The 27,009-nt window shown below is 44.9% G+C and overlaps 1 protein-coding gene across 2 annotated transcripts in view; it reads right to left on the minus strand.

Moving 5' to 3' along the window:
• ADCY9 (adenylate cyclase 9) overlaps window positions 1-27,009 on the minus strand; it is a 118,688-nt gene that overhangs the window by 33,124 nt on the left and 58,555 nt on the right. For both annotated transcript variants that reach the window (XM_080942518.1, XM_080942517.1), the window contains exon 3: window positions 3,693-3,883. In XM_080942518.1, coding sequence (XP_080798644.1) covers window positions 3,693-3,883 — 191 coding nt within the window. The remainder of the gene's footprint in view (window positions 1-3,692; window positions 3,884-27,009) is intronic.

Here is a 27,009-nt window from a genome sequence, read left to right on the forward strand (position 1 = left end):
CTATATTAAAAAAAAAAAAAAAAAAAGGAAGAAAAGAGAAAAGAATGTGTAGATTAGTTTCAGTAGCCCAGGAAGAAAGAATATTGCTACTATGTTGCTATTATATTGCTACTATTCCATCAGAAAAAACAAAATAAGAAAAGTATTTAGTGTTCTGAGAAATGTCCCTCACACATAGGACTACATATCCAACAGCGTTCATTAAAGACATTACGCATGTCTTTCCTCTCAGTTAACGTACGTACTTTATTACATTTTTGTTTCTTTATGCTGTGTGCATGCTAGGGCATGCATGTGGAAATCAGAACAACCTGTTTGAGTTGGCTTTCTCCTTCTACCTTGAGGGTCCTGAAGACTGAACTTTGATTGTCAGGCTTGGTGACAAGCACCTTGACCTCTTGAGCCATCTCACGAGTTTCAAAAGGTCTTTTAAGATATCCTCTGACTTATAACTGTGAGAAACAGTGTCAAATACATTGTCACATGCCCATACTCTCAGCACTTGGGAGACTCAGCGAGAGGATTGTGAGTTTGAGGTTGCTCTGTTAGATAGCAAGGCTCCTCCCAAACACCTCTCTGATTTCTCAGAACAGGTAGCAATGGCTGTTGTGGTAGCCTAGTGGTTAGAGAAATACTGTCTGGCTTGTTGACTCAGAATTTTACAAGTCAGCCAGACTACAGTCTCTTTTGTATTTCAACCTGTGTCCATCCTGAGTCTCTATCGCAAAAGGGAACAGATGTTGAGAGACACCACTCTATGCTAGCCCTCTTCAGGGTACCAGGTCATGAAACACTAGGAGTTTACTCTCCTCGATGAAGTGGTCCCTGACACTGGAAAAGCAGTGCTGAGGGGAGGTAAACAGACTCTGCACAGGATCCCAGAGCAATGGAAAAAAGCTCATGTTAGGGCAGACAATATTACTAAGGCAATGTCATGAGTTCAAGGCACTGACAGACAGGTAGACTGGAGAGACTGGTACAAAGAACACAGAGCCGACATCTGGCACTATACAAAATCTCCTGCTCAAGAATGGATCTGAAATAGGGCTGAGTGTCTTCTTCATTGTCTTGGATGCAGATTCAGCATTCTGCCCCTCCGTGTAGAATCCTAGTACAGTTACCCAATGCTACTGAGTTCTCAGACCTGGATGCCTGCTCTCTTCTGATACGGGGAGATGGGACTGTAAGAAGGGCTCCTGGCAGTACTGACTCCACCCTGTGGCCTGCCTTCTCTCTCTTCCTGTGCTGTATACCCCAAATGTGGAATCGACTGACACCAGTGTTCTGTGGTCTAGTCTGAAGAATTCTTACCATGTGGTCAAACTACCCACCCAGAACCCAGACATTATACCTCATGAGCTAACTCCTCTTTCCCTCCTGAAAGGGACACAAGAACCTTTTCCCCATCTCACAAACGTCTTGGCTGTTCAGTCAACTCAACACTTCAGTCTTCCACGTCCAGGAAACTTGTGTATGGAAACGTGAACATGGCAATAGAATATGCTCAATAGTTTTTTGCCCTTCTGATCAAGACAGATTTGCAACTAGAAGAAAACGGTTTTTCAAGAGAAGAGAAATTTGTCTTAAGGCATTTTAGCCTAGAATCCCCAGAATCCCCGACACTAGAGTTGATAGTGTAGCCAGAAGAACTCAACCACGCATGCCCAATAGGCAGACAAATAGAGGCATTAATTTTGAGTTCTGAGCTCTATTTCTTTATTAAATAAGGCTCAGTTTGAGGCCTGGGGGAAACCATCTTTCCCCATGCACAAAGAACATGTAAAACCACAGGGTTCTTTTTGTTTGTTTGTTTGGTTGGTTGTTTTTGTTGTTTTAATTCTTCCCTGCCTGTTTTAAGCCAGTCTGTAACCTGACAGCCCCCTTGGATGCATAGAGTACCTGTCCCCATCTCTAAGGCAGGCAGTTGAGAGGAAGTCGGATAGTCTGACTACCCTGCATATACAGGTGTCTAACACTACCAGCCTAAGCTGTCACCCATGGTAGTAGTAGCCTGGGTGACATGGGGCAACGATGGGGACATTTGGATTAGCATAACTGTGAAGGGGTATATGTGGTATTAGGCAGAGGTCAGAGGTCAGAGATGGGGTTGACCATCAGGAAATACACCAGTAAAATGATGAGTGAGCTTTAATAAACCTGGACATGCGTGACCAGAAGTAATCAGATGATCAGCACTGAAGTTCAGAATCTTCACATATAAAACAACGTGGATATGCCAACAGATGGCCACACTGTAAAACTAGCTTACTTCTTGTTATTCTGGAGACAGGGTCTTGCCCTCTAGTTTAGACTGTTCTCAAACTCACATTAATCCTCCTGCTTCAACCTCCTGAATGCTAGAATTAAAAACCACCCAGCCTATAAAAAAGGCTCAAGCTTATGAACATGCAGCTAGCTTTCAAATCCAGTGACTGTAGGTCAGTCACACTAGACAACAGCTGTTACCATAGCCCGCCAGCCACCATTTTGTCATCTGAAAGTCCAAACAGCAGAGAGCTGTTAGAAGCATCTTGCTTTCTTCTTAAAAATGGAAACAGCAAATATTTAAACATGAAAATAAACAGAAGGGGAGCACTGTCAGTAAGATGCTTGCTATGAACACATGAAGACCTGGGTTTGATTCCAGCTCCCCATGAAGAGCTGGGGCTAGTGACCTGAACTTAAACTCCAGTGCTGAGGGGGCAGACAGGACACTGGCCTGCAGCAGGGTCTAATTAGTGAGTCCCAGGTCCTAGTGAGAGGCTCTGCTTTTAAAATGGGGGGGCAGACATCAGTGGTTGACCTCTTGTCTTAATGAACAAACACACACACACACACACACATACACATACACACACACACACACAGAGTAAGAGAAACAGAGGATGAATAAACTAAAAGTAAACGCATAAACAAAAGGCACCAACAGGGAAACTCAATCCAATGAATATGGGAAAACAGTACCCAATGAGAAAAACTCCCTATGCCTGAATTTGAGCGTGTTACGCCCTCAGTAGTTTTTTTATGCCATATCAGTCCAGACATAGGCACTTCTAGACTGTCACAGGGAATCTCTGTTGCAGAAACAAAATGCCAGAATATTCTCACCAATGCTCTTTTTTTTTAAAAGTAGAACTACACTGCAAGATTCACTCTTATATTAGTCACAAAATTGCAGGTCAGTTGATGGTGCACACCTTTAGTGGTCAATCTCTGTCAGTGTGAGGCCAGCCTGGTCTACAGAACTAGTTCCAGGATATTGAGGGCTACACAAAGAAATCTCATCTCAAAAAACCCAAAACCAATATAACACAATAAAACAAAACAAAAAAATAAATGGATCATTTAATTGTGGATCTCAAAAAACAGAAAAGTAATTAAGGTTGGTCTCCAAAAGGAAATAGATTCTAGCTCTCCGAGCACAACATAAGGGAAATCACCTCTACTGATGTTATCATTGTCTTTGAGAAGCCCCCAAAGACACCACAGGCTAAAGAAAAGAATGAACGAAACTGAAAAATAGATTTAGGCAAAACAGAGAGAAAATGGAGGTGTGTAAAATGTTAAATTGAAAGGCATCCTGAGTTGTTAGCCATAGGGCATTGATTAGTTTATGTTTTCTACTGTAGGCTCACTACAAAGTTGTAGAAGAGAGAAAGAGAGAGGGAAAAAAAAAAAAAAAAAAAACTAACCTTAAGGTTATCAAAGGTTTTGACAGTCTGCGCCAAGTCACTGACACTCCCTGGCGACGCTGTCCCCTGTCCCCTAGGGCCTGAGGACGCCCGTGAGTCGTCAATGACCTCAAAGCCAGAAAGCAGGGCCTCTGCACAGCTGCAGTGGGACTCCTTGGCTCTCTGACCCGATATCAGGTATGTCTTCAAACCTATGATGGATAAAAGTTACAATCAGCACAGATGGAAACCACGGTTGCCTGAAGTGCAGCTGGCTGGTTCTCTGCAGAAGGTGAATGAAGTACGGTGAACAGAGAAGGCCACGCTTCTTGCACCTTCCTGTCTTCCCAGACAGACGCAGAGACCCCTGCCTCCCAGATGCACTGTTTATTTCCATAATGTTTGCTCATGGCTGGCTGCATGGTTTACCTCTGGGAACTGAAATCAATGTTAACAGTTCTTCCACGAAGGCATCTCGTGTCTGCTTTGTGGAGAAAGCGGGACAGACTGACGGACAGTTCCATAGTCTGCTTGGTTTGGTTCTGACCTATAAATACCAATCCCTGACCGTTAGTCATAAGGAGCCATCCCGATGTGAGGGTGATCGTAACACCAGGCAGGGTCCTTCGTCCAGGAAACTGTCCGATTGCACTGTAGGAGAAAACGCAGCTTTCCTGGAGGAAGTGGTACCTATGCCAGAGAAAGTGCTGAGCAAGGGCACCTTAGGAACCCCGAGGCCAAGCACTCCCTCAGGAGCACCATGTGGCAGCAGCCTGTCTGTGCTGTCATGTCTCCCTGGGGTTGGCTGTTGCTTGGTGTTTGGAATAGCATGTGTGTTCACTCAACACACAACACACGTTATTAAGCACTTCCATTCCACAGTACGTACAACGAGGGATGCAGAGAGGACAGGAGGGCACTCAAGCTATGGGTGGGACCTGTGTGGGATCTATCATTTGAAGAGGGGGCCCAGGTGATGGGTGAACAGGTGTGACAGTGGTTATGCCACCAGCATGCAGGGTAAGGCTATACCGGCTACTCCAGGAGTATAAATGTGACCTCTCCAAAGCGAAAAGGCTTCTACAAGAGGATAAGAGGCAGGGCTATCAGTGGCAGATAGGTCATGAGGAGTCTCTTTCGTGGATAGGACTAAGGTTCTTCTAAAGGCTTTATGTAGTACTAGAACAGCTTTTCCTTCAGCCCTGTGACAACAGTTCCTCAGAAGGATACAGCCGTCACCAGACAACCAAATCAGCACTGATGCCTAGATCCGAGACTTACAAGCCTTCAGAGCTCCGAGACATGACTTTGCCCCGTCTGTGGTATTCTGTTATGGCAGAACCATCAGACTAGGACAGAAAGCTTCCTCTAAGAGCATGTACTCCCAGTGAGGTCAGCCCAGGCACCCGTCCCCAGACAGTGGTGTTTCATAGTCTAAGGGGATCCCTCCAATAAAAGAGCCTTTGGCAGGTGTAGTCATCAGATGGTGCTAAGCTTAGTGTGGCTGGCTAGGCCTCTCTCTCTCTCTCTCTGTGTGTGTGTGTGTGTGTGTGTGTGTGTGTGTGAGAGAGAGAGAGAGAGAGAGAGAGAGAGAGAGAGAGGGTCTCAGGATGCAGTCAGCTTTGTCTCTGGCTTTCAGCATGTCCTAGTTTGTTTTCCATTGCTGTGATAAACTCATGACCCAAAGCAGTTTAAGGAGGAATGGCTGTATTTCAGCTTACAGGGGACAGGCCTCCATTAAGGGAAGCCAGGGCAGGAGCTCAGGGCAGGCACCTGGACTCAGGAACAGAAGCAGGCCACGGAGAAATGCTGCCACTGGCTTGCTCTCCATGGCTTGCCTGTTTGTTTTGTTGTTGTGTTTTCTGTATTTAACCCAGGGTCACTGGCCCAGAGGTGGCAGAGTCCACAGTGAGCTGGCCCTCCTGTCACATCAGTCATGAGTCAAGAAAACGCCCCACACCTTTGCCCATAGGTCAGTCTGATGGAGGCAACTCCTTAGTTGAGGTTCCCTCTTCCCAAGGGACTCCAGCGTGTGTCAAGTTGACAAAATATAGTCAGCACATGGAAGTTTAGGCAAATGTGTCATGGCTAATCTCTTTGTGTATCTCGTGTGTGTGTGTGTGTGTGTGTGTGTGTGTGTGTGTGTGTAGTCAGGGCAACAGCTGTCCTGAAGTGCACTCATCTGTGGATGTCCCCAGAGTCTGCATCATGGATGAAAAAGGGAAAAAGAGTTAAGGGACCAGTGGAAAAGGCAGACATGGGTGGAGAGGGTGGTGGAGACAGGCAATGCTTCTTTGTCAGGAGGCCAATACAGGAGAGGTGTGTTCTTTAAAGATGAGCCCTAACCATTACTTCTCAACCGTATGAGCCACTTCATCTTGTTTGCTCATCTCTGAGGCTGAGAAGAAGACCATCCCATGAGACTGGGGTGATACTTCAAGAGTCCGATTCGATGGTCTTTATGGTGGTGTTCAGTGCTCACTGTGCCTGATAACGGCGCCTGTCATGATCAATGTGTTTGATCTGTTCATCATCAGGAGCCCTTCTCGTGCTCCTTCTACAGAGGGAAGCAGGTAGAGAGCTGCTTCAACTTGCTCTTCACTTTCGTCTCTCTTGGGGAGCTCAGAATGACCAACTTGCAGAGACGTCACAGCGACACAGACATCGCTAGCAAGGATAAAGTAAGTATCTTTTTACTTAGGCTTTAACATAAAGAGCTAAACTTAAAGTAAATCCTGCTGCCCACTCTGAAGAGACGCCAGCATGAAGGTAGGTTTAGCGTCCAGTGAGATCCACAGTGACAAAAGAACCTCTGGTCTGGAGCCTTGTGGGAATCGTAGGCCCAAGTGTTAAGATTTGTGGGTAACCACCCTCACAGACCCTGGCTTCTGATATGACTAGAAGAGCTCATCTGGGTTCAAAATCAAGCAAAGCATTTATTTATCTTGTTAAATGTGCACACACGGGAGAATAATTAGTATTATTTCCTACGAGTTTTCTTGGTATTCCTTTTTTTTTTTTTTTTAAACCTCAGCAACACTCCTATCTTTTATCAGTATTCCCTTTTTTTTTTAACCTCAGCAACACTATCTTTTACCAGCTTCATTTTACAGGGCTGCAGAGAGGGGAGGAGCTTCCTAATGTGTTCCCACCTAGTGACAGAATTCATATCCAGGGCTTCTCATGGTTCACCTCCTTGAATATTTCCCTCCCTCCCACACTGGAGACAGTACCCTGGACCCAGTGCATGGTAGGCAGGTTCTGTTACGACACTTTAATACACATATACAATGTATTTTGATCATATTTACCACCGTTACCCTCTCTTGTTAAGCTGCCATTCTTGCTGATTCCCTGTGTCTCTTGTTTTATTGTATTGTATTGTTGGTAGCCCGATGAGTTTAATTAGGGTTGCTTACAAGACCACAAGTGAGGAGTTATTTATAAAAGCTTGGCAACTTGCCGGTGCCTATGCACAAACAGGAAACTCCTCTCCCAGGAAGCACTAACTGCCTATAGATCCTTTGGGAGAGATGGGGCTTTAGATCTTCACCCACCCTCTCTCTCCTTCTTTGCAAGTTTTAAGATTGGGGTCTTACTAAGTTGCTTAAGCAGGATTCAATCTCACTTGGTAACACAGGCTGACCCCAACTATTTGACGCTCTTGCCTCAGCCTCCTAAGTAGCTAGGATTCTAGACCCAGCTTTCCGTGTGTGTGTGTGTGTGTGTGTGTGTGTGTGTGTGTGTGTGTGTGTGTGTGTGTGTGTGTGTTCCAGAGAGAGGCTAGAAGAGGACACTGGGAATCCTGTTCTGTCTTCATCTCTGTTCCTTCAAGTCTACTATTGACACTAGATCTAAGACAAGCACCAGCAATCCTACCTCCACACGCTCCACTCAAGCTCTGACCCCCACGGCACTGGGGTTACAGCCACACTTAGCTTATTATGAGGGTGCTAGGGATCTGAGCTCCAATTCTCACAGTTTCACAGTAGCTCTCTTGCTCGCGGAGCATCTCTCCAGCCCTCGGGAATTCTTCAGCCTACCCTTCTCACCCATGAGTTGTTTCTTCTGTGAACTCAACTGTGGCTCACCGGGGACCTGGAGAGCTGGTCCAGTGGATAAAATGCTTTATGAGGACTGGAGTTCAGATGCCCAACACGTATGTAAAAGTGAAGTGGATGTGGCAGCCACCTATAACTCTGGCACTTGGGAGGTAGAAATGAGATCCCCAGAACAAGCCAGCGAACTGGTCTAGCTGACTGATGGCTCTGGGCTCAGTTGCCTCAAAAAACAAAGTGGGAGGCTATGGAGGGAACACATCAACTTCAGGCCTTCCCATGCATGCACACACATGTACTCACATATGAGAACACATCTACACATGCAAACATGTATGTATACACATGCATATCACATATGCATACACATAAAACAAAACAAAACGTGTTTATATTGAACAAACCAGACATTTTCCTTGTCTATTGCTAAGTTAAGATAAGTTAATTCTATGTATTTAATATTTATATAGCATTTACACTATACTGGGTGTTCTGAGCAATCTAGAGATAATCTAAAGCATACAGAACAATTTATATAGATTATATGAAAATGTGACATCTTATATAAGGGACGTGATCATATTTTGATGTCCATGGGGGAATCCTTAAACCAACCCCCTGATGGTAACGGGGGGGAGTGACTGTGTGTCACCAATTGTTTGAGGGCAAAGACTCTGTCCCACACACACTGACAATCAGCTTTAGTGATGGGGTGTATGAATAAATGAGGAAGTTCAGTTTAGAGAAGAGTGCGTGTAGAGTCTTCCGTTGTGTCCTGTCTGGTGGGGGCCTGCTTGGGAGTGAGAGCTCCTCAGTCACCAGGAATCTAAGGATGGTCAGTGTTCCAGAAAGAGAAGACATTTTGTTTTTTTTCAAAGCCAGGAAAGAGTGCTTAAGACGTGACTTGGGGGTTAAAAGAACAACATAACAGATGCCTAGAAGCTGACCTCACTAATGATTTAAAACAATAAACACAAGAGAGGCAATGAGCTTGGGCTGGCTCATAAACATCCTAACATGTCTCTTCCCTTTGTCCTGTGTTTTTGAAATGGCCAGGAAAATAAAAATTATTTTTTAAGCTAAAGTTCAATTGGTCAAATAAAGACAGTAAGAATTAAAAGCACTCCTGACCCATCAAATCACCAACGTCTAGAAAACGCTTTCATTTTTTAATGCTTCTGCTTAAGAGCAAGAGCCTGTTTAACTATTTCCATCTTCTAACAATCAAAGAATTCTATATGGATCAAATCTTTCTACTCCTATGTAAAACAAATGACTGAGGGGGGGAGGACTGATGTGGTGGCTCACTACTCGATGATAATCACAGGTTTCATCAAATACTATGTGTATACTGGTGAAGTTTTATCCATAAAAAAAAATAATCAAGTCAACCTTCAGCTATGGTGGTCTTCACCCAGGCTGCAGGATCATCGACTCTGGGAGAGCACACTGTATACACTCACAGCAGCCTGCAGGCTCCAGCTCAGCAAACCCAACCCATACGGTCAGCATCAGGACCCAGGATAAGGACTAAAACACAGACATTGCTGCTGCTGCCACCTCCCTGCGCAGCAGCAAAGGTGTCTGAGTATGTTCCTGTTCCCGGGGATGTATATGCTCCTGTTCCCGGGGATGTGTATGCTCCTGTTCCCGGGGATGTGTATGCTCCTGTTCCCGGGGATGTATATGCTCCTGTTCCCGGGGATGTGTATGCTCCTGTTCCTGGGGATGTATATGTCCCTGTTCCCAGGAATGTATATGTCCCTGTTCCCGGGGATGTATATGTTCCTGTTCCTGGGGATGTATATGTTCCTGTTCCCAGGGATGTATATGTCCCTGTTCCCGGGGATGTATATGTCCCTGTTCCCGGGGATGTATATGTCCCTGTTCCCGGGGATGTATGTGTTCATGTTCCTGGGATGTATATGTCCCTGTTCCCGGGGATGTAGGTATTAAACAGACACATGGAAAGTAGATTCCAGAAAGAACAGAAATTAAAACTGAAGAAGCAGGTGAAGCTCAGTGGTAGGATGCTTGCCCTCCCTGCTCAGGCTCTGTTTTCCAGACCACACTGCAAATTAATAAGTAAATCTGAGAATATGTAACAGGTAAATAATGGGGAAAAACCAAATAGAAAAATATCTTGAAAAAAAGAAAATAAAAAGCCAGTTTCAAAAGGTCACTTATAGATGGTTCCATTTCAGTGAAATGTCCCCCACAATGGGGAAACTGGAAGAGACAGAAAGCTGTCTGGTGTTGGCTGAGGGCCTGAGGGTGTTCAGAAGAGACATGGGCATTTTAACAATGAGTTAAACAGGCATGAAGGGGAAATGGAGGCCCAGGCTGAGTACTGTGGTGAAGTAGGAGACAGCGGAGCTCAAAAGACCAGCAGCGGCTTCAAACCAAGCCTGCTCAGGACAGCTGCCAACAGACAGAGGTTTCCTCTGTGGCATGATGGACCGACCAGTCAAGTGCAGTTGTGGTAATGGTTACACAACTCCCGAATACACTAAAAATCACAGACTTGCAGACTTTAGAGGATTACTCCTCAATAAATTTAAAAAAAAAAAGGTTTTAAGAGCAAAAAAAAAAAATAAAAATAAAAATAAGTAAACCCCAACAAGATGCAGGAGCTCTAACATTTCAAGAAGAAATAAAGCCAGGAAGAAATATGCATGCATTGAGGACTCAAAGCATGGGTTTCAAGTAAAAGGGGGAAAACCCTGTTTCTTAAAAGGGTCCTGGAAATAGATAACGTGGTAGAACTAGGGTAGAAAGACATATAAATAAGAAATGGTGCTAAATGACCTTGAAGAACTGAAAATTCTACATGGCAAGAATTCAAGAGATTAAACTCACAAAACAAAACTCGACCTTCACAACATATCTCTAAGAATCACCAGATCTGTAATTCTCACTTTTGTAGGATAGCCAGAAAGGTTGGGCCAACACTCAGCTGGGGTGTTAGCCTGCTAACATGGCTTCCCCACAGCATGTGAGCACCACACCGTCTCAGTGCTCCCCACTGAGGCTGGCTCTTCCTCACCCAGGCACGTGTTCATGTGCAAGGCCATTTCTGCTGACTCATGGGCTATGATGCCTGCATCCGCACCTCTGAGGAGCATCTTCAGCTGGGAAGGATGGTACACAGATCCACAGACCATAGGTGTCAACCTATTCTCTAGCTTCTCGTTATGTAAAGGGGTAACAGGATTCTTAAAAACTGGATTAACCTTTAAGTAACCATATAAGGCTTCAGCATTGGTTGCTTTGCAGAATGTCTATTTGAGTTTCCGGCTTTCTTCTAAATCATACTGCAGTTAAGAGGGACAGGCCTGCTGCAAATTTACCACTTTAAAAAGCATCAGGGTCCATGTCTCTGTCTCTACCTCCCCCTTCCCCACCGTGTGTGTGTGTGTGTGTGTGTGTGTGTGTGTGTGTGTGTTGGATATTTTGTCTGCAAGTATATCTGTGTACCATGTGGGTACCTGATGCCTGCACAGGCCAGTGGAGGGTGCTAAATCCCATGGGACCGGAGTAGTGAACCACTTTGTAGGTGCTGGGAATTGAGCCCAGGCCTTCTCTTTGTGACAATATTTCACTGACTTGCACAGACTGGCTTTGAACTCACTCTATGGTTGAGGCCTTGGAGTGGCAATCCTCCCGCCAGGCCTACCAAGTATCAGGGATCACAGCTACCGGCCTTGTCCCAAACCCTGTTCCTTGTAAGCACCTCCAAGATGTATGATTTCATCTGTGCAGGAGCAGCAGTCTCTAGTCTTCTCTTCAGGAGAATCAAAGCTGTCTATGTGATACATAGTTTGGTATCCGAGACGTAAACCTCCACATGTGAAACTGATCCTTGGGTCTGAGGGAAGGTCAGGGAGTGGGGGACGCTGGCACAGTCAGACTGCCATGGGTGCCTTGAGAAAAATCACGGTTGTGCCGCAGACAAGATGGAAGCAAAAGGAAGGAGGTGGGTGCCCTTCTTCAGGACAGGCTGAGGGCCATGTGGCAGGGCACTTGACACAGACACAGCTCACAGGAAACACCAACAGGGACAGACCTCACGCATGAGAAGGGGCTGAAGGAACCCTCACAGGCTCCCTGACCGCAGGGTGGCCAATGAACTTCACTGCAGACCCAGGGAGAACAGCTGTTGTGAGAGGAGGAAATGGGCAGAAGTCCAGGAAGGAAGGTTCCAGAAGAGAGGTGCTCGCTCCCGAGATGACAGAGACTCAGAGAAGTTAGTGCCACAGGAAAGCAGACCCTACTTAAAACTATGCTTGGCTTCATGAAAGCAAACCATGGTGTATACCAACACGTAACAGGATCCCAGGATGGCAGGAAATGTTCATTTTTTATATAATTACATATTTTGATCCGCATCATGTTTTAAAGGAACGTGAACTCCATGTGGTGGCTTAAACTGCAATTGCAGCTCCCCAGACTTAAAGATGGGAAGCTGAAGGCCATCCTTGGCTATGGAGTGAAGTCTGAGAACAACCCAGCCTACACAAGACTGTCTCAAAAGAAAGGGAAGGGGCAGATGGCAGAGGAAGAGAGGAAGGGAGGAGCCTGCCTGGGCTACCAAGTTCCAGGCCAGCGCTATAGAAAACCTGAAGAAAGAGATGTGAAGGAGAAAAATGAAAAGCTGAATTTGCTACAGAATATTTTAGACCAAAAAAAAAAAAAAGTGTCAGGAAAAATATACTGAAGAGTTGTGATCCAACTGACCTAAGACAGAGAAGCCATCATACTGATCAAGCCCCTGTCCCCAGGCTCTTACTCAGTACACACCCCTAAACCATATGCAGCCCTAATGTACCCTTTAAAACTAAAAGGAAGCAGGTGGTGAGGTGACTCAGCAGCCGCATGACCAGAGCCCGTCTCAGGAATCACAGAAGGAGGAGAGAAATTACTCTCAAAAGTTGTCCTCTGACCTCTAGATGGCTGCACACACACACACACACACACACACACACACACAATTCATATGGATGACATCACTTTATGAGTACTCTTTCTAGAAGTTGCTCTCTCTGTGAGATTTGTTCATATTGATATGAGACTCGTGTTCACTAATTTTCAGTAGTGTGAGGTTTCCCACTGAATAAATGTTTGACAATTTGAAAACAAACAAACTTGTAGCATTAGCCAACACCAACTCTGATCTCCGGAGTTCTGGTAAAAATAAGAAATATGCCAAGCATGAAGCATGTGGGGATTGAGGCAGGGGGTTCATGAGACCTTCTGAAACACAATATATGATAATAGGGTTAAAATATACAAAGTGCCCCAGTGAGATCTGCCTGGGATACATAGTTTCAGGGCAGAACAACGTAAGACCTAGAAGAGGATTCAGGCAGAGAGAGCTTGTGCTCATGAACTGCTTGCTGTCAGTTGAGGCTAATGTGCCTGCATCTGCTATCAACAAGGCATGAAAAACACCCTCAAGACCTGGCCTACTCACCACTAAGGTCAGAGGTAAGTCTCTGCCAGGCAGAATCAAGTGCCCGAAGTAATACTGATAAGGACCTTCTACAGGCTCCCAGAAGGGACACTTGCTTCTCTTCAAGGTCCCAAGCTTGATATAAGAACAGATGGGGAGGCCAGTGGGCTGGACGGAGCAGACTCCTGCTGTTGTCTAGTGCAGGAGCCTCTAGCCATATGCAAATGAGGCCTCAAACACAGCAAGTATGATCGAGGATCTGGATTTGTTGTTGCTGCTTAATGCATTAAATTTTAAGTAGCCAACTAGGGCTGTCAGCTACCATAATGAACAGCAAAGCTTCACACCTACCCACCCTTACTGCCAGGGTTGGAGGTAGCTATTACTTTTACCAAACAGCCACCAGGTGGCTAAAACAAAAACAAAATGGGTAGAGAAGAGGTGTAACTAGATATGAAACTGTTGAAAACAGAAATTCGTGTTATGGATAGCATTCAGGGATAAATACTACAAGGCAAAATTTCTCTGTACAGACACTTCAGAAACAGACAGCAGATTCATGCCAAAAGGCAGATGACCTAAGAAACAGGAACTGAAATTACTAGAAACATTGAAATATCTGCAGAAAAAACTTGAATGAGATGAAAATCTGGTTTTAAAAGGTAATTCAGGGGCTTGAGAGATGGTTCAGAGGGTAAGAGCACTGGTTGCTCTTCAAGAGGGGCCAAGTTTAGTCCCCAGCACCTACATGATGTCTCACAACTGACTATGATTCCAGTTCCCTTTTCTGACCTGCATGAATACCAGGCACACATGTGGTATGTAGAATACATGCAGGCAAAAGATTCATAAACATAAAATAGATCTAAAAGGTGTTTTTAACACAATTCAGAATCTGTGACATGATATTCTCAGATGGTTTTGGTGTGAACATTTGTGAAATATACCATAATTTCCTCTTGTTACACACTCTTAATTTTACTATTTGTTTCCTAAGAATAGACGGAGATACAAACACCTAAACTCACTGATCTTTCACGCCCATTACAAGTGACACATGTATTTTAACATGACACTACACAAATGACCATGTTGGGGGCTTAACTGTTTAACTAGGCACATGGCCACAATGCTAACAGGATTGAGCCCACAGATCATGTTCCAGGAAAGGTTTTGCTCCACTGTCCCTACTGAGGCCTTACTCGAGGCAAATTTAGAAAACAGACAGAACCCAACTTGTGTCCAAAGTTACCCTACTGTCCCCCTCCTATTGTGTGACTGTCCAGTAACAGCCACCAGGACTGTGATCACAGTATCATCTTGTGGAGCCAAGTCATGATTGGGCACAAAGACCAGCCTCCTGCTCCAGGAGGTTCAAATATTTAAATGTTTATTACCCAGTTGGTGGAACTATTTGGCAAGGTTGTGTGGCCTCACTAGAGGAAGTGAGTCTCTTTTCTCTCTCACTTCTTCCCTCCCTCCTTCCCCTCTCTGCCTCCCGGTTGTATCTCAAGATGTGAGCTCTCACCTACTGTTTCAGCACCATGCCTGCCTGCCTACTGTGTGTTCTCCATCATGACAGTCACAGACACAGTCTAAACCTGTCAGAACTCAATAAACTCTTTCTTCTCTAAGTTACCTTGGTCATGGTGTCTCTTCACAGCAAGAGAAAAGGAATTAAGACCATACCTACTGTACTGGCTGGTTCTGTGTCAACTTGACACAGGCTGGAGTTATCACAGAGAAAGGAGCCTCAGTTGAGAAAATGCCTCCAATGAGATCCAGCTGTAAGGCATTTTCTCAACTAGTGATCAAGGGGGGGGGGCAGCCCATTGTGGGTGGAGCCATCCCTGGGCTGGTAGACCTGGGTTCTATAAGAAAGCAGGCTGAGCAAGCCAGGGGGAGCAAGGCAGTAAGTAACATCCCTCCATGGCCTCTGCATCAGCTCCTGCTTCCTGACCTGCTTGAGTTCCAGTCCTGACTTCCTCTGGTGATGAACAGCAATGTGGAAGTGTAAGCTGAATAAACCCTTTCCTCCCCAACTTGCTTCTTGGTGATGATGTTTGTGCAGGAATAGAAACCCTGATTAAGACACCTACTCAGCAGAAATGTGGGTGTCAATATCTGAGTCCCTAGTTGCAGATCAGAAATCCTATATTACAACATCTGGTCTGTTTCTACAAGGCCTTGCATGATGGGACCTCCACAAAGGCTCTCCCTTTTGGGGGGCTCATCATAAGATCTCTGTAAGGTTCTTTAGAATATTTTGAATTCCCTTGAATAGCCATAATAACACATTCTGGAAGCAAGGCCAAGCCACAGGTCCTCAACTCTAGCAGACCCAGTGACTCCTTTTCATTAAACATTTATTATCTTTACCACACACTTAACTGTAATGCCCTCTTTCCAAAGTGCAAATAAAATCCAATTTATAGACGACATAATATTTAATCATTAAAACCATCAAAAATATTTCTAGCAAATTTCTAAAAGCCTTTAATCAGCTTCCCTTGGATAGGGTGAGTGTTCAGCAGGGGAAATGACCTTAGAAGTAACTGAAATCTGGAGATAGCGGTGTACACATGTAAGTTCTAGCACTTGGGAGGTGGAGGGAGGAGGATCTGGAGTTCAAAGCTAGCCACAGCTGCTTGGCAAGTTCCAGCCTCCCCCCAGCATTATAATAATAAGACCCTGTCCTATAGAAATAAAATGAGAGAAAAAGAGAAAGAATCCCACAGTTCTATGCATGTATAAAAGTGTGTGTAAAAACATGTATGAGAATATATGTCCATGTGTGTATACATAAACACACGCACCTCATTTAAAAATGCAGATCATTCTTAAAAGGGAATATTAACCCTTATCATTCATTATATCAATAAATAGTACACTCTTAGAACCTATCTATAATGCAATTCTACCCAAAGGAAGGTGCTAACATGGCTAGGCCACCAAAGTCACAAATGTCCCTCCTACTGCCACAGAGTGTGGCAGAGATGAGCCTGAGGAAGTGTGAGATTCAGCAATGATATGGGAGGGGTCTGGCAATGTTGAGGAGCAATGAGCGAACAGGTATAGGCAGAGCATCTAAAGGCAGCCAAGAGGGTGGAGGAATCAGGATGGGAACTCTAGGCCAAATGCTTGTAGAAAGAGTGAGGCCATACAAAAAAGGACCTTGGACAACCAGGAAGTCTGTTGGGGGCTTTGCTGAGGAGAGACTGTGAGGCAGGAAAGGGCACAGGCGGGTAGGGCAGGCAAGCCTGCAGAAGGGAGGTGTGCAGAGTCAGTGGCCATGAAGGATAGCAGCAGAATGGAGTGTCATGGCAGCTCGGGAGGATGGGTGTGGTGAGAAGGCTCAAGGGAAGAAGGATTACAGATGGGAGGAGATATTGAAGAGCAGTGTCAGATGGAGGGAAGAGAGAAGCTCACATCCTCATGAAGACTGAGCAGCAGCAGCAGGATTACATAAACCCCACGAAAAGGAAAGAAGAAAGAGAAACTAGGCAGTGACCCTCTCGTGGGCCTTAGGAAGAGGGTGTGTTTAGCTCAGCAGAGCGTGACAAGAAATTCCTACTACTGAAGTACGGTTAAAGCATCGATTGGCTCTAACTAAAGGAGAACCATGTCGTGGAGATTTCAGTTTGCATTTCTGAGTGATTGATACAAGATATCCCAAGTTTCCCACTGGACTAAAGGCTCTCCAGAGGAAGAATTCCAGAACCTTTCAGATGAACATGCTGCCAGCAGATGACAGTGGGAGCTAGCTCTTTCCAAACTATCAACAAAGAAACAGAAAGGCATGGGGGCTGGAGAGATGGCTCAGTGATTTAGAGCACTGACTGCTCTTCCAGAGGTCCTGAGTTCAAATCCCAGCAACCACATGGTGGCTCACAACCATCTGTAGTGAGATCTGATGCCTTCTTCTGGTGTGTCTGAAGACAGCTACAGTGTACTTAATACATAATAAATTTTAAAAATCTTTAAAAAAATGAAATTGGTCATAGGTTCAGGGCTATGCTGGAGGTAAGACAGAGGTCAGAGCATGGAGAGATAATGTGCAATTCGTTCCTACATTAACAGGCCTAATAACCTCATTTTATAGAAAGCAAAGGATCAGAATAGAATTCCTTAAAGAAGATGCACATTTGGCCAAGAAGCATGCACATACAAAAAGCTGTTCAACAGCACTAGTCATCAAGAATATACATATCAGAACTACACTGAGCATGGTATGAGAAATCTAGCCAACATCTCAGGGCAAACGAAGCCAAGATTAGAGGAGAACCTACAACCACTTCACTAAACCAGCACAACCCCTAAGAACAATCTAAGCATTTGCCCGTACACCCGAGACAAACCCCTATCAAGGAAACTTCTCTTTGAGGCAGATAAAAACCTCTACAGAAAACCACAGAGTTGTGCACATAGTCCCAATGAATAAATATGCCTACAAAAACATTCCCACACAGAGATGATTGGGAAAGGGGGCAGAAAGACCGTAAAGAGCCAGAGGAACAGCATCTGCTGTATGACTGGGTCTCCTAGGAACGTCAGAAGCTAAAGCCATAAAACCTTACTAACACGGCTGCCGAGATGTGAGCTGAACAAAAATTATATCGGTAAGCATTCCAAAGTCGGTGAGAGAAAGCCCACAGAGCCTCAGCCCTACACAGAGAACCTCAGGCAGCCAAGGGACACCAGGAGCAAGAGAAACAGTCTTCCCCAGGGAAGAGCACACCGAATGGTTATCCAGTACCAAATGGTCAGCTCTGAAAACATATATACAAGTAACATTATTCAGACTGGGCAGATTATACATGCATGTACTTACATGACCTCTGATTATACATGCATGTACTTACATGACCTCTGAGGTCATCAGGCACACATGTAGTGTGCATACATTCATGTAGGCAAAGCTCTCATACGTATAAACAAAATATTCTATACACAATAAATACATCTTTCAAAAAATTAAAAATAATAAGTAAATCAATCAATGTTTCCACCCCCTAAGAGGGGGACAATAAAAATCAAAGATGACAGAAGTGTTGGTGAGGATGAGGACAAAACAGAAGTCTCACACTCTGCTGCTGAGATTATGACATGATGCAGCTCCTACAGACGGGGAACTTCAATGTGACCTAGAACTGCTACTCTGAGGAGGAGTGAGAGAGAAACCCCAGTCCTCATCCACAGAAAGACAGGTGAGCTGATATTCACAGCACCTCTGTTCAAAGCAAGCAGAAACGGTCCAGCAGTCCACCAACCGGCGGCATCCACACGTGAAATCCACCAGAGGAAGGAACGAAGCAGGACACTTGTTACAACACCGTGAACCTTGAAAACAGACCCGAAAGGTCACCCGGGGTATGGTTGCTTCGTGTAAACATCCTGGAGAGCAGTGAGGGACACTTTTATAGGCTCCCAGTGCCCCTCACAGAGCTAAAGTGATTAGGACAGTGCGTACAGACACCAAGACAAACAATGTGGCATCTGACTCACAATAAAACTTCTACGTGGAGCACAGGGGAAGGGTGGCTCTGAGGACAGCATTGGGGTCAGAGTGGACGCCCGTTGTTGCTGCCAGTTCTGATGCGTACCTGATACGCCCTGCACTAAATCATCTTAGAAGTGCAAATTAAAACTCCATGAACTTCTATATACCTATTAGTATAATTTTAATAAATGAGACATTAAGTGCTTCTGAGCCAGAAACTGTCACAGAAATGGGGCGTGGCAATTGGAAATGGGATAATCATTATGGGGAACCCTCAGCCCTGAAACTCAGTGACCTCAACCCTGGATATTCGCCCTTGAGAAATTAAACCTTGTATTAACACAAAACACTATATGCCAGTGTTTACAGCAACTCTATTCACAGCTGCCCAAACCTGGAAATAAATCTTCCAGCCCTTCAGTGGGTGGCTAGATAAACAGTATGGCTATCTATCCACACAATGGAACCCTGTTCAGCAGTACAAGGAGTGTTACAGACACAACAGTTAGGATGAATCTCACAGGGAAGGAGACCGGTCATAAAGGCCACACACCATATGACTCCATGTCAACGATGTGTTCCTAAAGGGAGCGTCCCAGAACTTGCCTATAAAAGGTCACCACAAGGACAGCATTACTGGTGAGTGACAGGATTGCTCAGTATCCTGACTGAACCCTATTCCAAGATAAAACAAAGCTGCTTTACAAAAGATAACTAGCAGAATAAAACAATATGGCCACACCTGTACACGTTGCTTCTTATGAGAAGCTAAAGTATCTATGAAAACCAAGCCTTGTGTGGTGTTTGGAGTGGCTCTATTTGTTGAGCCAAGATGTGGAAGCTGTCCAAACATGCAGCAGCTGGCGGATGGATAACCGGATAACTGGATAACCGGATAACCGTGGTACTGACTCTATGAGCTGACTCAGTAGGGGCACTGGATACTTCGTCCACGCCACTGCAGGGATGAACTACACTCTGCAGAGGTAAGTAAAAGAAGTCAGACGCAAAAGGCCTCACGCTGCATCACTCTGGTTACAAGGAATGTCTAGAAAAGATGAATGTAAGACAAAAAGGAGACTTGAGGTTTGGTGCTGGGGCCAGGCGGCCTGAGGGTGAGCAGGAAGAGCCTGGTGGGCAATGGGAATGTTTTTAAACACCTATTTAAATTGTTTCCAAATAGGTGAAGTATAAATTTGAAACTCGTGGGACTTCATGGTGGGCAGAAACAGTTAAAAACAGAGGTGAGTAGAATCTTTATTTGTTCTGATGCAAACTTGCCCCCACCCCACACAAAAATAAGTATCACATGGATTACAGACCTATTTTGAAAGGCTAAACAACAGAACATTTTAGAAACATAAGGAAAGACTTTTATGGCCTCAGAGGTACATAGGGAAATATGGCATGGAAAATAGAGACCCACTGAGAAAGAGGAAAAGACAAACATTCTGCTAGGTTAAAGTTTATTCCAATTGCTAACATTTGATCAAATGACCCATAAAACAGCAATTTCATGGTAAGAAGAAAAGTCCAATATGAGAGAAGAATTATAGTTCACATAAAGAACTCCACCCCCCCCCAAATCAACAAGAACACAAAACCAGGCACTGTAGAAATGTGCAACACACATGAACACCCACAGGGAGCAAAGCCAGGCACCACAGCCGACACCACAGCCGACACCACAGCCGACACCACAGCCGACACCACAGCCGACACCACAGCCGACTGACTGTGAAAGGCACTCAGCCAGGATGCAACCCACCAAGACGCAGCTACGCCAGCCACCAGAGTGGCTAAAGTTAGATCTAGAAGCAGGTGGAACCGTGCAGGCTTGAAAACCCTGAGGGGCGGGCATGTCAACGGTAAAGCAACTGGTATTCCACTCTGAGACCGTCTGCTGGAGTGCAAGACACACATATTTTTGTGGCCCAACAGTTCTGACCATTCACTTGTCCAGCAGAAACATAGAGCGATATACGCCAGGATGCTAACAGTGAGCTTTCACAGAAGCTCTGGGAAAGCCATAGATGGGCAAAGTCCAAACATCCATACAGGCCAGCGTGGGCCGATGATGTGGTGGTCAGAGAATATACTGCAGTGTGAAAAAGAAATGACAACCACGAAAGGAGGAATGATCTCACTAACAAAGTACCGCACAGCTAAAGGGACCACAGAAACACACAGACTTCAGACTCCATTTATATGAAACTCAGATGCAGGCAAAAGCAGCCCATGGGGCCAGAAGTCAGGACACAGGTTCCTGTTAGGAGGAGGACACAGCTAGTGGTAAGGGGGTTGATTCGATGTTCTATTTTATCTGGATGATGCTTGTAGGTCTGCAGTTCATTTTGTGGTAAGTCGCAAGCATTTTTTTTTTTATGCATGGACATTGCACTTAAATATTACCAAAAAAGAAAAAAAAAAAAAAAAAAGAAAAAAGAAAAAAAAAGCATTTGCCACCTAAGAATGAGGACTTGAGTTACACTCCCCTAGAAACAAGAGGAGCTAGGCACAGGACTGTGTATCTGGACCCCAGAACTCTTACTGCAAAGTGGGAGGTGGAGACAGGAGGATCCAAGAAGCCCCAGGCTAGCAGGCCTGGCATAAGCAGCCATGAACAAAGCACACACGCGCACACACACACACACACGCACACACAGACAGTTAAAAATAAAAACAAGTGTTCGAATGCTGCAGAGGCACTATTTAGATAGAAAGGGCCTAAAGAGGTATGATGACGAAATGCAGTAAGATCAGCCTTGACTAGCTCCTGGGGAAGACAGTACAGGCTTCCAGAGGACACCACTGGACAATGGAGACATAAGAATATACTTTGTGAGAGAACTCTGCCGACACTGAATTCCTTTTCACGATGTTTTGGATTGAACACAGGACCACACACAGGCTAGGTAAGTCCTCTACCACCAAGCTACATCTTCAGCTCCCTGGCTTTTAAATTTTGCTGCTATTAGTGTGCGTGTGCGTGTGTGTGCGCGCATGCGCGTGTGCGTGTGCGTGTGTTGAATGTGGAAGCACTGCTCGGAGGTGGTGGTTGTTGTTTCTGCTAAGGTTTTGTTATGTAACGCACGCTGGCTCACACTCACAATCCTCCTGGGTGCTAGCTTTAGTGTGTACACCACCACACCTGACCAGGCTGAGTTTCTTATGATTCTTTGTTTTGTCTGTATAGGAGAATATCCTTGCTCTTACAAGATACCAGCTAAAGAATTTGGGACTACAGGGCCATGATGGCTACATTTTACTCTGTAATGGTTAAACAGCTCCAAAGGTTGTATACAGAGCAACACACAGTTGTGTGTAAGCATTCCAGCTCCTCAGGACCTCATGAACTTAGGAGGTGGAATCCCAGCTAGGGCAACAGAGCAAGATCCACATAAGCACATATGTGTGCATGTATACACACATATTCAGGAAATACATGTGAACATACATTTATGGAGTATCCACATGTGGCAGATGTTAACAATTAGCAAATCTAAGTAAGTGGATATATCTTGTCTATTATACTGGTCTCTCAACTTCTGTGGGTCTGAAATCTGTCTAAATAAAAAAGCTGGTTGGAAAAAAAAAAAAAAAGTAAAACCAGGAACAAAGCAAACAGCAGGTACAGCACACGGGCAAAGGCCCATGTCTACGGTACACACTTGGGTAAGAAAACTAGAGCAAGAACATGGCACTGGGAGGGGTAAAAACATGGCCCCCTTAGGTAGGGAGAAGACACTGCAGACAGCCTGGTAGATTCTGGCAGTCCCTTGCCTGTGACCAGACCACACCATTATGTACAGTCCAGATCTCTATCACACTCAGCCACTGTCGGGCTTATTTTTATTAGTTTTAATTATGTGTGGGCGCCTGTCAGTATGTGCATATGCGTGCAGGGTCTGAGGAAGAGGAGGGTCGGAGGCAGAGGATCTCCCTGGAGCAGGAGTTACAGACAGTTGTTGGCTGCCTGCTGTGGGTGATAGGAACCAAGCTTGAGTGCTCAGGAAGCATGCCTAACCGCTGAGCTAGCTCTTTAATTCTGAGCTGGTTAGCTGGTTTCCTACCAAGATAACTGTGCCAGGTTCTAATCAGAAGGCAGGTCCCCTCCGCAGGTAGATTGGTGAACCATTGACACTCTCACTGAAGGCCCTTGACAGGCCGGTGTCACTGTTAACATTCAGCCCCTGGATTCTAGAACCAAACTGCCTCGGTTCGGATCCCAGCCTTACGGAGTCTGCACAGCTCGGGGCAGCTTCTTACCCTCTCCAGGTAATAACATTATCACCTGTCTTATGGACCCCACAGACATTGAATGAGTAAAGATTTATAAAGTGCTTGCAAATGCAGCTGATACACACAAGCACTGACTCTAGCTTGCTAAAAAGTTTTATGAGGCCATGCAGTGGTGGTGCGTGCCGTCGATCCCAGCACATGGGAGGCAGAGGCAGGTGAACCTCTGACTTTGAGGCCAGCCTGGTCTACAGAGTGAGTTCCGGGTCAGACAGGACTACACAAAGAAACCCTGTCTCAAAATGGTAACAAAAGAGCCAAAGTCTCCTGGTACCAGAGGATCTTCAGGTAGAACAGCTTCTCTGTGCCAACAAGGTGAGCTGGTACATCAGCGCCATGGACAGCAGACACAGTACCTCCTGCCTGCTTCCAGCACTGGCTCTGTGACCGTGGAGAGGATGTGGTGGCTGCTCCCATTAGGAGCCCGTACCCACTGTGGTCTAGGACACACATGGACTTCCAAGTTAGCCGCAGTGACACACTGACTTCAGTGCAGTTCGCCTCTGTAACTCGGCCTCTACCTTCTTTTTCATTTCTAAGTGCATTTTTATATGTACGAGTGTTTGCCTGCCTGCATGTCTGTGAGCCGCGTGTATTCCTGTACCAGAAGAGATGAGAAGAGGGCAACAGACCTCCCAGAGCTGGAGTTACAGACACTTGTGAGCTGCCTTGTGGAATGAAACTGGGGTTTTCTGGAGGAGCAACCAATGCTCTTTACGGCCCAGCTATCTCTCCAGACCCTTTACAACTGTTCTTAACTTTGAAATAAAGTCAGTAGTAACCTGGTTCCCCCTAGAATGAGACAGTGCCCTTCTTACAGTACGAAATATACTAAGCCTCTCTCCAGAATAAAGTCCTGTACCCACCTCTATTCAGTTCTCTTTATACCTGAGTTATAGCCCTTAGCTACCACGTGTGATCCAAGTTATAAGACACTTGGCTAGAAAGCTGATCGCACCACAAGGTACAACTCTGAAAGGCACCGGATGGGTGGAGTGGAATGCTTGTGTTTCTGAATTCTCTACCTGGTTACATCTGTGACAACCCAGGTCATCTCTGAGATCCACCCATCTTCTGTGCAAGGCTTCTTGTATATTTGCTGTGGACTGAATGGGGGTGTGACAGGAACCACCACCCTTGCATCTGTTTGGTCTTTCAATAGTGACCAGAGTTACTAGCTTCTGCCATCCTGAGAATGTGGTACCACTCGGACTTACTATTCGGGAATGCAGAGGCAATTCTCCACTTACCATCCCAGGCATCCAAAGACTATGCACACTACATATGCAGACTAGGCAGCAGCATCTTTGTGATTACTTCATAGATAATATGCACTAATGTACGGATATTACTCTATCCTAGCTATTGCTACGTTGAAAGGTAATGTGAGTACAGTTGACAGGTTGAGTGATTATGCGTGCTCGTAGCCCCATTCATTTATTATACAAAAACATAAGCAGATGTATTCTTTCCCCAAAGCTTGTTTGCATGCTACTCCAACTACATGCAGAGAGGGGAAGGTGTCTGGCAGTTGTGTTGTCTCAAGAAACCGTCGTCTCTCCTCCCTTAGGGACAAATTTCCCAGTGTTTTGGGGTTTTTTTTTTTCTTTCTTTCTTTTTCTGCCTTCCTTCCTTTCCTTCCTTCCTTCCTTCCTTCCTTCCTTCCTTTCCTTATCATATCTCTAAATCTCCAACCTCCTAGCCCCTGGGCTTACAGACTCCAAAGGCTCTGCCCCCAGTCTTTAGCGAAGACAAGCCCATTTCTTAGAATCTTTGCTCAAAAACAAAACGACAACTGGGTAACGTGACATATGCCTGTAGTCTTAGCTACTGGATAAGCGGAGGCAGGAGGATTTCGTCAGCTCAGAAGTTTGAGGCTAGCCTGAGCAACATAGCAAAAACTCTATCCCTTTAAAAGTTAATTTAGGACAAGCAGTATGACCTATCCCAAGTGCTTTAATCCCTGCACCCGGGACGCAGAGGCAGGCAGAACTCTGAGTTCCAGGCCAGCCTGGTCTACACAGAGAAACCCTGTCTTGGAAAAGCAAACAACAACAACAAACAAACACGAGCTGGAGACAGCAGCTCAATCTCTGTAATCTCTGTAATCTCTGGGTGCCCTGCTAAGAAATGGGAGGTGTCAGTGGAAACTCCCATGTTTCAAACAGGGTAGAGACATGAGGAGTGACACCCGAAGGTTGTGCTCCAACACACACACACACACACACACACACACACACACACACACACACACCATATAGGCAAAACATTCATACACATAAAATAAAATAATCAACAAATCTTTAAAAATTTAAAATGAAATAGCTTAACTAGAGCCGTGTAAACTATAAAGACTCGATTGATTATAAAACTACCATGAGTTATAAAAATAAAAAACTTCTATGACTTGATCAAGCCACTTTATTCAAGATGTTTAACAACATATGGCAAAGGACATCTAAAAGAGATTCCCAAAAGAATGATTTATATAGTAGAGGCCTAGGCATCTTGGTTATAAACCTGTGGAATCAAATTATTTAAAACTCGGTTATTAGAGAAGCAACATTTTATTGTGAACATGCACACTGCATTTACTCTTGGGAGGGGTGGGTTACAGCTATTTGGATATACATCTGTTCAAATTCTGGATGCTCATGGTGTCCGATACTGAGGCTGCTCTCTTTGATGCCCAAAAAGAGCATCTCAGACAGACTACATGTTAGGAAGGGCCCCAGGCTGGAGCCTGCAGAGCCTGAGTCTCAGCCCACACACACCCAGGACAGACAGATGGACTCCCCACCCACTTTTATTGTCCTCAGAACAATAACTCTTTCCCCAGACAAACATACTTCCCCTGGTGACAGTGATTATTAGTTCCTGGCTCCCTTTCTTCCTGTAAGCTCTCTGACAGATGACTCTGCTGATGGTATGTTGCTCATGGAACAAGCACGCAATAAATATTTATTAACACAAACTCACGAATTAATCTCCCTAGTTTACAAATCAGGAAAACATTGTAACGAATCCTTTGGGCACAGTCCTAAATGGAAGACTCTAGCACCATAGGCTAGAAAATCTGTGAGGAGATCAAAATTAGAGTAGGTGACTAAGAAAACAGCCTGGGGACACTGAGCAGTTTGATCTCTGCTTTAATTACAGATGATACAATTCCACCTCTTCATTTTATTTATTTATTTATTTATTTTTAGTAGAAAAAGGAAATTGAGACAGATTTAATGCAGATGAGGATGGACTTGAACTCCTGATCCTCCTTGCCTCTGCCTCCTGGGGTGTTTGTTTGTTTGTTTTTTATTTTGAGACATTCTCTTACTGTGGATCCCAGGGTGGTCTGGAAGTCTTGCCTCAGTCTCCTAAGTGTTGGGATTACGGATATTTACTGCCATGTCTTAGTGCCTCCAAGTTTCTGGATGCATCCAAGAAGTCACGGTTTTAGAAACTTCTTATAAATTCGAAGGTTGTATGAAGGATTAGGAAGCTGAGGTTAAGAAGCTGCCCAAGGTCACAGAAGTGAGGAAGGACATGGGGTACGAAAGGGTCGGGACTGGGCCACAGGTCACAGGGCTCCCCACAATTCATATCAATAACATTCTACACAGCTCCGAGCTGAGAAAGCAGCTACAGTTCTTCTATTAGTTTAATAAATTCGGCTTGTCTGTCTGTTGTAAGCTTTTTAATGGTGTAATTGAAGAAGCCAACATTTGCACTCAGTCTGGAGAAAGGACATCCTATAAATGAATGCATTAGCAGAAATTTCCAAAGCAATAATGAATATGTTTATTTCACACACACACACACAAAAAAAAATCACTGAAGCTAATTTACAAGCATTTAAATTAAACCTAGTAATTTTAACAGGCCCCTAACCTTAGCCCAACTGACTCCATGATGGGGATGCCACTCAGGCCGTCAAACTCAGCAGAGACAGCACCACCTGACAAAATGGAAACAAAGACCTAACCCACCAAAGTCCCAGTTCTGGGAGAGTCTCAAAATGCACTAACCTCGCTT

The sequence above is a fragment of the Micromys minutus genome (assembly GCF_963924665.1).
Source record: "Micromys minutus genome assembly, chromosome: 31".
NCBI lineage: Eukaryota > Metazoa > Chordata > Mammalia > Rodentia > Muridae > Micromys > Micromys minutus.